Source organism: Scyliorhinus canicula, chromosome 5, assembly GCF_902713615.1.
Source record: "Scyliorhinus canicula chromosome 5, sScyCan1.1, whole genome shotgun sequence".
Taxonomy (NCBI): Eukaryota; Metazoa; Chordata; class Chondrichthyes; order Carcharhiniformes; family Scyliorhinidae; genus Scyliorhinus; species Scyliorhinus canicula.
In genome coordinates this window covers 233542847-233559499 of record NC_052150.1, presented here as the reverse complement: position 1 = coordinate 233559499, position 16653 = coordinate 233542847, and the positions used below count along the sequence as shown (strand labels likewise).

Sequence of the window (16653 nt, the reverse complement as noted above, 5' to 3'; positions counted from 1 at the left end):
TCCTGATGTAGACACAGGAATCTCTGAACCAATATTCGTCTCAAGTGAGCCCACGTAAACTGGCCCAGTTAGAGGCGAACATCCAGCGCATGTTGGATTTGTTGCAAAAACAAGTGAAACTTCTGTGGTCCTCAGAAGAGCACACAGTTTGGGGGACTGAGGGCCATATTAGTGGGTAAACCAGTGCTGGCTGCTCTGGATTTTTCCAGACCATTTAATATGGCCACAAATGCCAATGAGCTGGTGATGGGGGTCAGTGCTACTACAAGATGGCGATGCAGGGATAGAGAGGCCAGTTGGATATTGTTTTTGAAAACTAAGTCTGTGCCAAAGGAACTATTCCATCATTGAAAAGGAAGCCTTCACCTTTCTCCTACCCTTCAGCACTTTGAAGTGTATATCCAGCATGACAATAAACAAAGCTTAGTTTATATAGCTCAGAATCCACTTGCATTTAAAGAAAAGTTTAAAATCTGGAACGCAAGATTATTTCGCTGGAGTTTATTATTACAACAGTTCAATGTTAAAATTGTACACATCCCCTGACAGGATAATGTGATAGCGGATGCTTTGTCACGGGTTTAAGGACTGACTAGTTACCAGTGTAAGAACTGGGGGAACCTGGATAACGAGGAAGGATGAATGGATATGTTTGTGATTTATGGCATGCATACTTCATAATGAAAGATCCATGCCCTGACATTTCACTCCTTTAGGGAGTAAGGTGAGCAAACGTCCTGCCTGATGATTCCCCTATGTACCATTTCTTTTATTTTGCCGTTATAATTTTTGATCCATGGATATTTAATGGACATGAACCTTAGAGTCAAGCAGAGACAGTCAGGAATTCAAAATAATTCACTGTGCTGTGAAGATTTAGATTTTTAACAGAAGAACTCGGACTTGTTGGCACCTGAGAGATCAGAGAGATTCCATTCGATTGGTTGGCTGGTGGCCAATGGATTGAACCGTACTCTGCTCAGCAACAGTCAGTGATTGGATACTGAGAGAGGCTGAAAGTTGCTCTCTCTCTAAGAAAGGTTTCTTGCCTCCTGGTTTCTGAATCTTCAGATCCTGATGAATCTACAATGAAAACCATGACAATGAAAGCAAAAACCTCCAACTGACAGCCTAGACTAAATAAAGGTGAACTGGAAGATGTCCTTCTGAAAGAGAGGCTTGTATCCTATCACTTTTAGTGATAATTTCTTCCCCCCTCCCCCATCTTTCTTCTCTGTGTTTGTCTATCTCCTGAGTGTGTAGAGGAATGGGTGATTTTAAATGGGGGCGGGGGGGTTACAAATTAGATATTAGTTAACCAGTTGTATTTGTTGCATATTTAATTATAGTTATTGATATTAATAAAAATTAACTGTGTTCAAATTTACAAACCTGGGGCAGGAATCGCCTGGATCCGGTGTCAATCCCGTGCCCGCCGTGTCCCAAATTCTCCGCCCCCCCCCCCCGAGATTCGGTGGGGCCGGGAATCGTGCTGCGCTGGTCGGCGGGCCCCCCGCGGCGATTCTACAGCCCGCGATGGGCCGAAGTCCCGCCGCTGACAGCCCTCTCCCGCTGGCGGGAATCAAAACACCTACCTGACTGGCGGGATTGGCGGCGTGGGCAGGCTCCGGGGTCCTGGGGGGGGGGGGGGGCGATCTGACCCCGGGAGGTGCCCCCATGGTGGCCTGGCCCGCGATCGGGGCCCACCAATCGGCGGGCGGGCCTGTGCCATGGGGGCACTCTTTTTCTTCCGCCTTCGCCATGGCCTGTGCAGGTATGACATCAGCAGCCGCTGACGCTCCGGCGCATGCGCCGACTTACGCCGGCCGGCAAAGTCCTTTCGGCCCCGGCTGGCGTGGCGCCAAAGGCTGTTCACGCCAGCCGGCGGAGTGGGAACCACTCCAGCGTGGGCCTAGCCCCTCAATGTGAGGGCTTGGTCCCTAAAGGTGCGGAGAATTCACGCAGCTTTGGGGCGGCCCGACGCCAGAGTGGTTCACGCCACTCCGACACGCCGGGTAGGGGAGAATCCCGGCCCTGGTGACTGAAATTAATGGGCCGCCAAAGACTAAGAATTAGGTTAATTTCAGTTGCGATTTGGGGTGAAATGGGGCTGGAATTCACTGCGCACTAGCGCAGGGTGTCGTAATGCAAACCTTCACCCGTACTGTCACCGTGAGAGGCAGTTTGTAACAGAGAGAGCAGGCCATGCGCACACGGTGTCACTGATTCTCACTGGTTCTTGCCAATCATGGGGCTGGTTTTCAATGTGAGCAACAAGAGAAACTTTTGCTTGGTTTTATATATTAATGTCTGTTTTATTGTACCTTTACGTTGAGGCATCCTTGAACAATCTGTAAGCTGAATTTGGTGTTTGATCTCTGAAGGGGCTGTGTGGCTTGCAATCAGTTAGTATATTAAACTCACTGCTTTGATATAAACAGGTTCATTCAACCATTAGGGATCGCCTGAATGAGTTAGTAGAGCATGCAATAGCAAAACAAAATACGTCACAACATAAACATGGATGAAAAATGCACTAAATTTAAACACAACACAAACAGAGCAATAAAATGAGGCTTGGGACATCCTGTCCATCTCTCTGAGGGGAGGTATCTGAGTTCCAGTTCTTGAGATTCATTCTGCTCCTTACGAGGTGTGTAACCAGGGTGCTGAATCCGCAGAGTTTGGAGGTTAGGGAAGCCACATTCACAAACAATGAACCTCCCATGATTTCTTTCCTTGTCCTTGCTGACTTTCCGGAATGTTCTGGTGTGATGGCCTGGTGGAGGCTCAGTCTGTGTGAAGGTTTGATTCTGCCCCGGTGTCAAGCACTACAACACTGACAACGCCTTCAGTATTGGGATGTCCACAGGAACTAAAATGAGAAAAGGAACCGGCTTTTAGTACAACAGGTGACGTCAACTGAACAAAGGAGACAAAGTGAATCAATGATCCCAGCCTTCCTGAAACCACATGAACCCTGACCCCTGGTCATTACTGTGACCCCTCACTCTGGACATGACCGTTGTAGCTCCGTGATCCTTCCCCTTACTGCAGCTTTGATTCCATCTGCTCAGATGGATCTGAACATGGGATCAGTTAACTGTCCATCGTTGGTCTGAGCAGCACATTACTTTCTGATTTCTCACATCACTCAGAATCACTGATTGAGTTTATGGTGTAAACCCGGACTGCTTGTGGGTCAATTCTGCAGCTCGGGTCTGATTTTATTCTCACAGAAATAGTGCAGTTAGGAGTATATAATCACTACAGAGCAGAAGGAGGCCATTCGGCCCATCAAGCTTGCACAGACCTTGTGGAAGAGAACCTTATGTAAGACCACCCCCCCCCGCCCGATCCCCATAACCCACCTAACCCGCACATCTTTGGACTGTGGGAGGAAACCGGAGCACCCGGAGGAAACCCACGCAGACACAGGGAGAAATGCAGACACCAGACAGACAGTGACCCAAGGCAGGAATTGAACCCGGGTCCCTGACGCTGTGAAGCAGCAGTGCTAAACACTATGTCACCGTGCCGTCACGGTACTATGAGGCACCAGTGCTAACTACTGTGTCCCCGTACCGCCCTCACGCTGTGAGGCAGCAGCGCTAACCACTGCGCCACCCTCCAACACAAATCATTTTGCCATCCACCTGACTCTGCTCCGTCTTGCCAGCGGACGATTGGGCAGCTAAAAACCCATCATACTTCTAATTGTGGATTCCTTCTCTTAAACGTTTGCTCAATAATGTTCCCACCAAGTCAGTCTACCCATTGTTTGAACTGAACCAAGGCCTGGTTCAATTCAATGAAATTAATACCTCAGGCCAATTTATAAAGAGCAACTTTAACTCACTCCCAGTGAGTTCTTCCAGTGAGCCAGAGAAGGCACAGCCAGAGTGAGACACGGCCAGAGTGAGACACGGCCAGAGTGAGGCACAGCCAGAGTGAGACACGGCCAGAGTGCGGCACGGCCAGAGTGAGAGACGGCCAGAGTGAGACACGGCCAGAGTGAGACACGGCCAGTGTGAGACACGGCCAGAGTGAGACACGGCCAGAGTGAGACACGGCCAGAGTGAGACACGGCCAGAGTGAGACACGGCCAGAGTGAGACACGGCCAGAGTGAGACACGGCCAGAGTGAGACACGGCCAGAGTGAGACACGGCCAGAGTGAGACACGGCCAGAGTGAGACACGGCCAGAGTGAGACACGGCCAGTGTGAGACACGGCCAGAGTGAGACACGGCCAGAGTGAGACACGGCCAGAGTGAGACACGGCCAGAGTGAGACACGGCCAGAGTGAGACACGGCCAGAGTGAGACACGGCCAGAGTGAGACACGGCCAGAGTGAGACACGGCCAGAGTGAGACACGGCCAGAGTGAGACACGGCCAGAGTGACGGCCAGAGTGAGACACGGCCAGAGTGAGACACAGCCAGAGTGAGACACGGCCAGAGTGCGGCACAGCCAGAGTGAGACACGGCCAGAGTGAGACACGGCCAGAGTGAGGCACGGCCAGAGTGAGACACGGCCAGAGTGCGGCACGGCCAGAGTGAGAGACGGCCAGAGTGAGACACGGCCAGAGTGAGACACGGCCAGTGTGAGACACGGCCAGAGTGAGACACGGCCAGAGTGAGACACGGCCAGAGTGAGACACGGCCAGAGTGAGACACGGCCAGAGTGAGACACGGCCAGAGTGAGACACGGCCAGAGTGAGACACGGCCAGAGTGAGACACGGCCAGAGTGAGACACGGCCAGAGTGAGACACGGCCAGTGTGAGACACGGCCAGAGTGAGACACGGCCAGAGTGAGACACGGCCAGAGTGAGACACGGCCAGAGTGAGACACGGCCAGAGTGAGACACGGCCAGAGTGAGACACGGCCAGAGTGAGACACGGCCAGAGTGAGACACGGCCAGAGTGAGACACGGCCAGAGTGAGACACGGCCAGAGTGAGACACGGCCAGAGTGAGACACAGCCAGAGTGAGAGACATCCAGAGTGAGACACAGCCAGAGTGAGACACAGCCAGAGTGAGAGACAGCCAGAGTGGGACACAGCCAGAGTGACGCACAGCCAGAGTGAGGCACAGCCAGAGTGAGGCACAGCCAGAGTGAGGCACAGCCAGAGTGAGACACAGCCAGAGTGAGACACAGCCAGAGCAGGCACAGCTAGAGTGAGGCACAGCCAGAGTGAGGCACAGCCAGAGTGAGTCACTGCCAGAGTGAGACACAGCCAGAGTGAGACACAGCCAGAGTGAGGCACCGCCAGAGAGACACAGCCAGAGTGAGGCACCGCCAGAGTGAGGCACAGCCAGAGTGAGACACAGCCAGAGTGAGACACAGCCAGAGTGAGACACAGCCAGAGTGATGCACCGCCAGAGAGAGACACTGCCAGAGTGAGGCACAGCCAGAGTGAGACACAGTCAGAGTGAGGCACAGCCAGAGTGATGCACAGCCAGAGTGAGACACAGCCAGAGTGAGACACAGCCAGAGTGAGGCACAGCCAGAGTGAGGCACAGCCAGAGTGAGGCACAGCCAGAGTGAGGCACAGCCAGAGTGAGACACAGCCAGAGTGAGGCACAGCCAGAGAAACACAGCCCAGAGTGAGACACAGCCCAGAGTGAGACACAGCCAGAGTGAGACACAGCCAGAGTGAGACACAGCCAGAGTGAGACACAGCCAGAGTGAGACACAGCCAGAGTGAGACACAGCCAAAGTGAGGCACAGCCAGAGTGAGGCACAGCCAGAGTGAGACACAGCCAGAGTGAGACACAGCCAGAGTGAGGCACAGCCAGAGTGAGGCACAGCCAGAGAAGACACAGCCAGAGTGAGACACAGCCAGAGTGAGACACAGCCAGAGTGAGACACAGCCAGAGTGAGACACAGCCAGAGTGAGACAGAGCCAGAGTGAGACACAAACAGAGCAGACACAGCCAGAGTGAGGCACAGCCAGAGTGAGTTTGGGAATTCGAAGCTGGGTAGGGAGGAGGTGCTTTTTATCCCTGGTAAGTGACTGGGAAGTAGTTTTTCTTTTAATTTCATTTGTCTATTTTTTTGTTTGTTTTTCATTTGTTTTTTGGAATTGTTGTTGTCTAAGTTAACCTAAGGTTTAAGACATGGCAGGAGATCGCAGATCCGTGTCATGCTCCTCGTGTGCGATGTGGGAGCTCAGGGACACGTCCACTGATCCTGGCTCTTTCACGTGCAAGAAGTGTGTTCAGTTGCAGCTCCTGTTAGACCCCTTGACGGCTCTGGAGCTGCGGATGGACTCACTTTGGAGCATCCGCGATGCTGAGGAGGTCGTGGATAGCACGTTTAGCGAGTTGGTCACACCGCAGGTGAAAGTTACTGAGGAAGATAGAAAATGGGTGACCAAAAGATAGAGCAAGAGTAGGAAGGCAGTGCAGGTGTCCCCTGCGGTCATCTCCCAGATATACAGATATACCGCTTTGGATACAGTTGAGGGAGATGGCTCACCAGGGGAAGGCAGCAGCAGCCAGGTTCATGGCACCGTGGCTGGCTCTGCTGCACAGCAGGGCAGGAAGAAAAATGGCAGGGCTGTAGTGATAGGGGACTCGATCGTAAGGGGAATAGACAGGCGGTTCTGTGGACGCAATCGAGACTCCAGGATGGTATGTTGCCTCCCTGGTGCAAGGGTCAAGGATGTCTCGGAGCGGCTGCAGGACATTCTGGGGGGGGGGGGAGGGTGAACAGCCAGCTGTCGTGGTGCACATAGGCACCAACGATATCGGTAAAAAAACAGGATGAGGTCCTACAAGCGGAATTCAGGGAGTTAGGAGTTAAACTAAAAAGTAGGACCTCAAAGGTAGTAATCTCCGGATTGCTACCAGTGCCACGAGCTAGTCAGAGTAGGAATGTCAGGATAGATAGGATGAATGCGTGGCTCGAGAGATGGTGCAAGAGGGAGGGATTCAAATTCCTGGGGCATTGGGACCGGTTCTGGGGGAGGTGGGACCAGTACAAACCGGACGGTCTGCACTTGGGCAGGACTGGAACTGATGTCCTAGAGGGGGTGTTTTCTAGAGCTGTTGGGGAGGGTTTCAACTAATGGCAGGGGGATGGGATCTGTTGTTGGAAGTCGGAAGGTAGTAAAACAGGGACAGAGGCAAAAGGCATTAAGGGAGGAAAGTGTAAGGCAGAGAAGCCATAGTCAAAAATCAAAAAGGGCGACAGTACAAGGTACAGTGACTGAGGGGAGCTCAGGAATAGGCCCAGTAGTACAAAAATAAAACGGGAAGTAAAAACATAAATGAAAAGTGACTTGGCAGGTTGTTACATGAAGATATGGGTTCTACGATAAGGAAAATTAGGAGACAAGTTCAAAGGAAAAATAACTTAGGAGAGGTTACTGACAGAAGCGTTAAGATTCAAAACGAAGGTATAAAAACCAACATAAGTGTACTTTACCTGAATGCTCGTAGTATTCGGAATAAAGTAAATGACTATGATTTAGTGGCTATTACTGAAACATGGTTAAAGGATGGTCACGACTGGGAGTTAAATATCCGAGGGTATCAAACTATTCGGAAGGACAGAGTGGATGGTAAGGGAGGTGGTGTAGCTCTGTTATTTAAGGATGATATCTGGGCAATAATAAGGGATGACATCGGTGCTATGGAGGATAACGTTGAATCCATTTGGGTGGAAATCAGGAATAGTAAGGCGAAAAAGTCACTGATAGGAGTAGTCTATCGGCCACCAAATAGTAACGAGATGGTGGGGCAGGCAATAAACAAAGAAATAACTGATGCATGTAGAAATGGTACAGCAGTTATCATGGGGGATTTTAATCTACATGTCGATTGGTTTAACCAGGTTGGTCAAGGGAAATTGCAGATGCACTAATGATGATTTACCAAAATTCACTAGACTCTGGGGTGGTCCCGGTGGATTGGAAATTAGCAAACGTGACACCACTGTTTAAAAAAGGAGGTAGGCAGAGAGCAGGAAATTATAGGCCAGTGATCTTAACTTCGGTAGTAGGGAAGATGCTGGAATCTATCATCAAGGAAGAAATTGCGAGGCATCTGGATAGAAATTGTCCCATTGGGCAAACGCAGCATGGGTTCATAAAGGGCAGGTCATGCCTAACTAATTTAGTGGAATTTTATTAGGACATTACCAGTGCAGTAGTGGGGAGCCGATGGATGTGGTATATCTGGATTTCCAGAAAGCCTTTGACAAGGTGCCACACAAAAGGTTGCTGCATAAGATAAAGATGCATGGCATTAAGGGTAAAGTAGTAGCATGGATAGAGGATTGGTTAATTAATAGAAAGCAAAGAGTGGGGATTAATGGGTGTTTCTCTGGTTGGCAATCAGTAGCTAGTGGTGTCCCTCAGGGATCCGTGTTGGGCCCACAATTGTTCACAATTTACATACATGATTTGGAGTTGGGGACCAAGGGCAATGTGTCCAAGTTTGCAGATGACACTAAGATGAGTGGTAAAGCGAAAAGTGCAGAGGATACTGGAAGTCTGCAGAGGGATTTGGATAGGTTAAGTGAATGGGTTAGTGTCTGGCAGATGGAATACAATGTTGACAAATGTGAGGTTATCCATTTTGGTAGGAATAACAGCAAACGGGATTATTATTTAAACGATAAAATATTAAAGCATGCCGCTGTGCAGAGAGACCTGGGTGTGCTAGTGCATGAGTCACAGAAAGTTGGTTTACAGGTGCAACAGGTGATTAAGAAGGTGATTAGGGCTGTTTAGCACAGGGCTAAATCACTGGCTTTGAAAGCAGATCAAGCAGGCCAGCAGCACGGTTCAATTCCCGTAACAGCCTCCCCGAACAGGCGCCGGAATGTGGCGACTAGGGGCTTTTCACAGTAACTTCATTTGAAGCCTACTCGTGACAATAAGTGATTTTCACTTTTTCACTTTTCAAATGGAATTTTGTCCTTCATTGCTAGAGGGATGGAGGTTAAGACTAGGGAGGTTATGTTGCAATTGTATAAGGTGTTAGTGCGGCCACACCTGGAGTATTGTGTTCAGTTTTGGTCTCCTTACTTGAGAAAGGACATACTGGCACTGGAGGGTGTGCAGAGGAGATTCACTAGGTTAATCCCAGAGCTGAAGGGGTTGGATTATGAGGAGAGGTTGAGTAGACTGGGACTGTACTTGTTGGAATTTAGAAGGATGAGGTGGGATCTTATAGAAACATTTAAAATTATGAAGGGAATAGATAGGATAGATGCGGGCAGGTTGTTTCCACTGGCGGGTGAAAGCCTAGGGGGCCATAGCCTCAAAATAAGGGAAAATGGATTTAGGACTGAGTTTAGGAGGAACTTCTTCACCCAAAGGGTTGTGAATCTATGGAATTCCTTGCCCAGTGAAGCAGTTGAGGCTCCTTCATTAAATGTTTTTAAGGTAAAGATAGATAGTTTTTTGAAAAATAAAGTGATTAAGGGTTATGGTGTTTGGGAGGGAAAGTGGAGCTGAGTTCACAAAAGATCAGCCATGATCTCATTGAATGGCGGAGCAGGCTCGAGGGGCCAGATGGCCTACTCCTGCTCCTAGTTCTTATGTAGAAATGGTACAGCGGTTATCATGGGGGATTTTAATCTACATGTCGATTGGTTTAACCAGGTCGGTCAAGGCAGCCTTGAGGAGGAGTTTATAGAATGTATCCGCGATAGTGTCCCAGAACAGTATGTAATGGAACCTATGAGGGAACAAGCGATTCTAGATCTGGTCCTGTGTAATGAGACAGGATTGATCAATGATCTCATAGTTAGGGATCCTCTTGGAAGGAGCGATCACAATATGGTGGAATTTAAAATACAGATGGAGGGTGAGAAGGTAAAATCAAACACTAGTGTTTTGTGCTTAAACAAAGGAGATTACAATGGGATGAGAGAAGAGCTAGCTAAGGTAGACTGGGAGCAAAGACTTTATGGTGAAACAGTTAAGGAACAGTGGAGAACCTTCCAAGTAATTTTTCACAGTGCTCAGCAAAGGTTTATACCAATAAAAAGGAAGGGCGGAAGAAAGAGGGAAAATTGACCGTGGATATCTAAGGAAATAAGGGAGAGTGCCACTTTGTATGCTTTTTCCTTCAATTTGATAAAGAATAGTGGGAGACTAGAGGACTGGGAAATCTTTAGGGGGCAACAGAAAGCTACTAAAAAAGCTATAAAGAAGAGTAAGATAGATTATGAGAGTAAACTTGCTCAGAATATAAAAGCAGACAGTAAAAGTTTCTACAAATATATTAAATAAAAAAGAGTGGCTAATGTAAATATTGGTCCTTTAGAGGATGAGAAGGGAGATTTAATAATGGGAGATGAGGAAATGGCTGAGGAACTGAACAGGTTTTTCGGGTCGGTCTCCACAGTGGAAGACACAAATAACATGCCAGTGACTGATTGAAATGAGGCTATGATTGAAATGAGGGGCTGTTTAGCACAACGCTAAATTGCTGGCTTTGAAAGCAGACCAAGCAGGCCAGCAGCATGGTTCGATTCCCGTAACAGCCTCCCCGGACAGGCGCCGGAATGTGGCGACTAGGGGCTTTTCACAGTGACTTCATTTGAAGCCTACTCGTGACAATAAGCGATTTTCATTTAATTTCATTCATGACAGGTGATGACCTTGAGAGGATTGTTATCACTAAGGAGGTAGTGATGGGCAAGCTAATGGGGCTAAAGGTGGACAAGTCACCTGGCCCTGATGGAATGCATCCCAGAGTGCTAAAAGAGATGGCTAGGGAAATTGCAAATTCACTAATGATAATTTACCAAAATTCACTAGACTCTGGGGTGGTCCCGGTGGATTGGAAATTAGCAAACGTGACACCACTGTTTAAAAAAGGAGGTAGGCAGAATTCGGGTAATTATAGGCCAGTGAGTTTAACTTCGGTAATAGGGAAGATGCAGGAATCTATCGTCAAGGAAGAAATAGCGAGGCACCTGGATAGAAATTGTCCCATTGGGCAGACGCAGCATGGGTTCATAAAGGGCAGGTCATGCCTAACTAATTTAGTGGAATTTTTTTAGGACATTACCAGTGCAGTAGATAACGGGGAGCCAATGGATGTGGTATATCTGGATTTCCAGAAAGCCTTTGACAAGGTGCCACACAAAATGTTGCTGCATAAGATAAAGATGCATGGCATTAAGGGTAAAGTAGTAGCATGGATAGAGGATTGGCTAATTAGTAGAAAGCAAAGAGTGGGGATTAAGGGGTGTTTCTCTGGTTGGCAATCAGTAGCTAGTGGTGTCCCTCAGGGATCCGTGTTGGGCCCACAATTGTTCACAATTTACATTGATGATTTGGAGTTGGGGACCAAGGGCAATGTGCCCACGTTTGCAGATGACACTAAGATGTGTGGTAAAGCAAAAAGTGCAGAGGATACTGGAAGTCTGCAGAGGGATTTGGATAGGTTAAGTGAATAGGCTAGGGTCTGGCAGATGGAATACAATGTTGATAAATGTGAGGTTATCCATTTTGGTAGGAATAACAGCAAAAGGGATTATTATTTAAATGATAAAATATTAAAGCATGCTGCTGTGCAGAGAGACCTGGGTGTGCTAGTGCATGAGTCACAGAAAGTTGGTTTACAGGTGCAACAGGTGATTAAGAAGGCAAATGGAATTTTGTCCTTCATTGCTAGAGGGATGGAGTTTAAGACTAGGGAGGTTATGTTGCAATTGTATAGGGTGTTAGTGAGGCCACACCTGGAGTATTGTGTTCAGTTTTGGTCTCCTTACCTGAGAAAGGACATACTGGCACTGGAGGGTGTGCAGAGGAGATTCACTAGGTTAATCCCAGACCTGAAGGGGTTGGATTACGAGGAGAGGTTGAATAAATTGGGACTGTCCTCATTGGAATTTAGAAGGATGCGGGGGGATCTTATAGAAACATATAAAATTATGAAGGGAATAGATAGGATAGATGTGGACAGGTTGTTTCCACTGGCGGGTGAAAGCAGAACTAGGGGGCATAGCCTCAAAATAAGGAGAAGTAGATTTAGGACTGAGTTTAGGAGGAACTTCTTCACCCAAAGGGTTGTGAATCTATGGAATTCCTTGCCCAGTGAAGCAGTTGAGGCTCCTTCATTACATGTTTTTAAGGTAAAGATAGATAGTTTTTTGAAGAATAAAGGGATTAAGGGTTATGGTGTTCAGGCCGGAAATTGGAGCTGAGTCCACAAAAGATCAGCCATGATCTCATTGAATGGCGGAGCAGGCTCGAGGGGCGAGATGACCTCCTGGTCCTAGTTTTTATGTTCCCTAACTACCCTCCATTTCAGAGGATATTCAGGAGCCAACTACATTTGTGTGGGTCTGGAGTCACGTGTAGGCCAGACCGGGTAAGGACGGCAGATTTCCTTCCCGAAAGGACATTAGTGACCCAGATGGGTTTTTACAACAATCGACAATGGTTTCATGGATTTTTATTGAATTCAAATTTCACCAGCAGCAGTGGCAGGGTTTGATCTCCAGATCATTCCCCTGGGTCTCTGGTTTACTAATCCAGCAACAATACCCCGGCGCTAACTTGCCAATTATAGAAAAGCAGAATTGATTTCAGTGATGAGAGATTGCAGAACTCTGAGGGAAGGAGACACAGAGAGAGAGAGAGAGCTGGCTTTAGAGGGAGAGAGAGAGACAAAATCATTACAGAGAGAGAGGGGGAGTGAGGGAGATGGGTTGGGAGGTAGAATGTAGGTATTGAGTGTGATTAGAAAGTGAAGTTTGGAAGTGTGATAATGACAGAGATGCAGGCTAATGTCACTCACCTTCTGGGTTTTGGCTGTCCTGCTCGGAGGAGCCTGTGGAACTTCAATCCAAGCACCCATCAGTTTCTGTGTCCACGTAAAGGCGACAGCAAGGGCGGAGATTCAATCAGTGATTGGCAGGTTGGTTAATTTGAAGGCTATTTGTCATTGTGCTGGTTCACACAAGGAATCAGAATTCACTCAGATTTAAATGGTCATTTAGACAGATTCAGTGCAGTGGACACGGATGTGATGAGGGAAGAGTTCATTTGAGTTTTCCTGCAGCAGATTTGAACCCTATCTAAGAAGGGTTCAATAAATTTGTTAGACGGCACCTTGTTAATATTTGGTTTCTTTAAACAGTATCAAGTCTTTGTTATAATTTGATGGAAGAAAAGCTCTTAATATTTGCAGCATATTTTTAAAAAATAGAAAGCGAGATATCTGGCACGCTGTGGGTCAGTGCATTCAACAGGAAGAAAGTTTAGAGTTGGATATTACAAATCCTCCTCACTGATACAATTCAGGCATATTTGGCAGCATGTTGATCCAGGTTAATCAGCCTGCTCTACAAACAGCAACAAGACGTGGGAGAGCTCGAGGGAAAATCATATCCTGATAAATATTCTCTACTTATTCCAAACATATACATTCCATCTGATTAATTTCAAATGACAAGATTATTTAAAACTCAGAGGGTCTGAGGTGATGGGTTAATTAAAATAAGTTTCTCTCTAAAATTTTTCACAACAATCATTTTTTTCCTTGTCATTGAACGGAGATGGTTTCTTTTGCTGGTTGTAGAGCAGGTTGATATGGGGAAGGGAGCTTGGGATGGATAGTGTTGCTACATCGTCGGTACTTGTAGAAGCTGGGTCTGGTTCAAGGAGGAGCTTTCATCTGGGTTATAGAGAGGAGTCGAGAGATTCTGGGACACGGTAACCATCTCCTTCTCTCCAGGAACGCTGGCTGCTAATCTGCGACCATAACTGGACGATGTGTATGACGAGGAGGAAAAGGACATGGAGTAACCAGATCCTGTGGCGTCAAAGCTGCCTCGTCTAGAGCCTGTTCTGGATCCTGTTCTTGAACCCGATCGGGAACCTGCGGAAGAACCAGCTCCGCTCATATTGTACGGGCTATAAAAACCTTTGGTGGACTGTGATGATGCTTCTAGCAAACGCACACCAGTCCCTTCTTCAACCATAGATCTGTCCATTGCATCCTTGTACGAGATCTTCAGTTTGGTTTTGGGGCAGGTTATATACTTTGCATAAGCCCCGACATCCCTCAGCTTCTGTGCAGTGCGTGGATCAATAGTGCCCTTTTGTAAAGCTTCATCCAGAGGTACTCGTCTGGGGACATCTGGTTCAATCAGTCCACCAGTCAGATACTGGACCTCCAGAAATCGCTGGCCAGCTTCATAATATAACCAGCCTTTCTTTAAGGCCTGTGCAGCTGACATTTTTGTCTTGGTTCTGGGATCTTCAAATCCATTGAATGCTTTCTGAGCCAGATTGATCCTGTCCACCATGATTTTGTCCACAAGGCCTTTGCCAACAGCATCGGTAACAGGATATTTGTCTCCTGTATTGGGATCAATGATTCCCCCAGTACACGCCTGGGCCTCCAGTAACCGCTGTCCAGTGATATTGTCCACTATGTTACGATGCATTGCTTCTGTAATAGAGACTTTCTCAAGTGTATCAGTGTCCAGTATGCCAGCAACTGGACCAGTCTCCTCCAGTGGATCACTCCATGTAACCATGTGACTTCTCATTGGACTTGCTTGTTGGCTTGTATAGGAAGATGAGGATCCAACTGAGGATGATCTTGAGCGGAATCCACTCATGTTTCCTGACAACATATCAGCAAATTCAGTAATGGATAGGGCTCCTGAGCGGTACAGATCCAAAGAACCTTGGTCAATTAAACCTTTGGAAAGTGCATCATCGATGTCATACTGTCTACCTGATCGTCTGTCAGTGATCATTGACTTGACCACACCATCCGATGAGGAGATGGTCACTTCCTCCCATTCACACTCTTGTTCAGAGAGCTCAGTGTAAGTCTGATGGTCAATCAGTCCTTTACGATAAGCCTCGTAGACAGACATCTCTTTGCCAGTTTCAGGATCAACGATGACCACTCGCCGTTTGCGAACAGACGATTTGGATGAAGTTTTCCTCTCTCTCTTCTTATCTTTCAGGAGTAGTAAACAAAGCCCAGTGTCAGAATCTACCAGACATCGTTCCTTAAGCTGCAGATAGGTGAGATTTTCCTCTGTGTTTGGATCAAAGAAACCTTTAGTGTCATCTCCCGGATCTAATAATATCTTGTTCATCTCCTCGTCAAACAGACCACGTTTGTATGCCATTTCAACAGGTAGTCGGTGACTAAACTGGGGGTCTATGATGCCTCCTGTAGCAATCTGTGATTCTAATAAACGGATTCCATGGTCTTTGAGAATCAAACTTTTTTGCATAGCTTGAAAGAGGGATAGGAGAGCCCCTGAGTACGGGTCTTTGTAACCAGTAACAGCTCTCTCCGCCGACAACAGCTTGTCCTTAAACTCTGGGACCCACAACTCCCAGTTTCACTGCTTCGTTGACAGTTAATTTCATGTTTCTAATTGGGTCGATCATGTATCCAGTGGCTGCCTGGGCCTCCAACAATTCAAATGCAGTTCCAGGTCTGATCATTCCCTTCTTCATGGCTTGGTAAATGGATAATCTCTCCTTGGACACCTCGACAAACACTCCCGAAATACAACTGGTGCCTTCCAAGTATTTCTTGATATTGTCGCTAACTTCTTCAACGGTGATATCACCAGCCTGTAACTTTTCAGCTACGGAACTTGTAATGATTCCCGAAGCCACTAGTTGGTCCAATGTGATCTGTTTGCGTAAACCCTTGAATATCAACCCCGTGTCTGTTGTCAACAGGCGGTGGCCTGTATCTTTATCAACTTTGCACCTTGCCATCAACTGACTGTAGCTCATTGGCTCCTCGGTGTTGGGGTCACGGAATCCTCGTGACCCTTCAGTGGGATCGGTCAGCAGACTGTACGTTTCACGGTCGAGGTAGCCTCGTTGATAGGCTGCCTCCAGAGGTAGGTGATAACTGTATTCTGGGTCAATAATCCCACCCGTGACCAGCTGGGCATCCAGAAGCCTCAGCACATAGTCCTTCGCAATGAGGTCTTTCTTCATGGCCTGGAAAAGTGAGATGATATTCCCGGTGTAAGGATCTCGGTAACCCGTGACAGCTCGTTCAGCTGAAAGCAGTTTGTCGTGGAGCTCAGGACCAACCAGAGCCTGTCTCACAGCCTCATCCACAGTCAGCCTCTTATTCTTCACTGCATCCAACATGAAGCCTGTGGCAGCTTGAGCTTCCAATAGAGAATGAGCTATCTCAGCCTTCAGCAAGCCTTTCTTCATTGCCTCATACACATTGAACACTTCCTTCCCAGGGCATTTATAAATGCCACTGATAGCTCCTGTTCCAAACAGATACTTTCTTACAGACTCCATTTCACAAACTTCCTTCACTGTTATATTCTTGCCCTTCAGCATATTCAGAGTTTTCAAGTCAATAATTTTTGAAGAATAGAGCTGCTCGACAGTGATTTGGCTCCTGAAAGTACGGATCATTTCATATCCTCGACGTATTTCCACCTGCTGAATAATCTCAATGATTACCACAACTAACCGTTCACGGGTGATTTTTCCAGACTGATAGTCCCTTGTTAACTTGAGCCTTTCCTTCTCTGAAATGAACTCAGAGTTCAGGATCTCCCAAACGGACGTGGATTTCCCACCTAAAGTCCCCTCAGGAAGATCCACAGTCGTGTTCTCAAACACCTCCCTCGCTTCAGACTCGCCATGGATCAATTTCTCCACCA

General features: G+C 47.6%; 1 protein-coding gene across 1 annotated transcript in view; it reads right to left on the bottom strand.

The window, feature by feature from the left end:
- Positions 1–2290: 2290 nt before the first annotated feature.
- Positions 2291–16653, bottom strand: part of LOC119966676 (plectin-like) — an 84263-nt gene continuing 69900 nt past the window's right edge. The window contains 3 exon segments of the mRNA XM_038798738.1: positions 2291–2875; positions 12771–15327; positions 15329–16651. Of these exon segments, the coding sequence (XP_038654666.1) occupies positions 13597–15327; positions 15329–16651 (3054 nt within the window). The 3' untranslated portion in view covers positions 2291–2875; positions 12771–13596.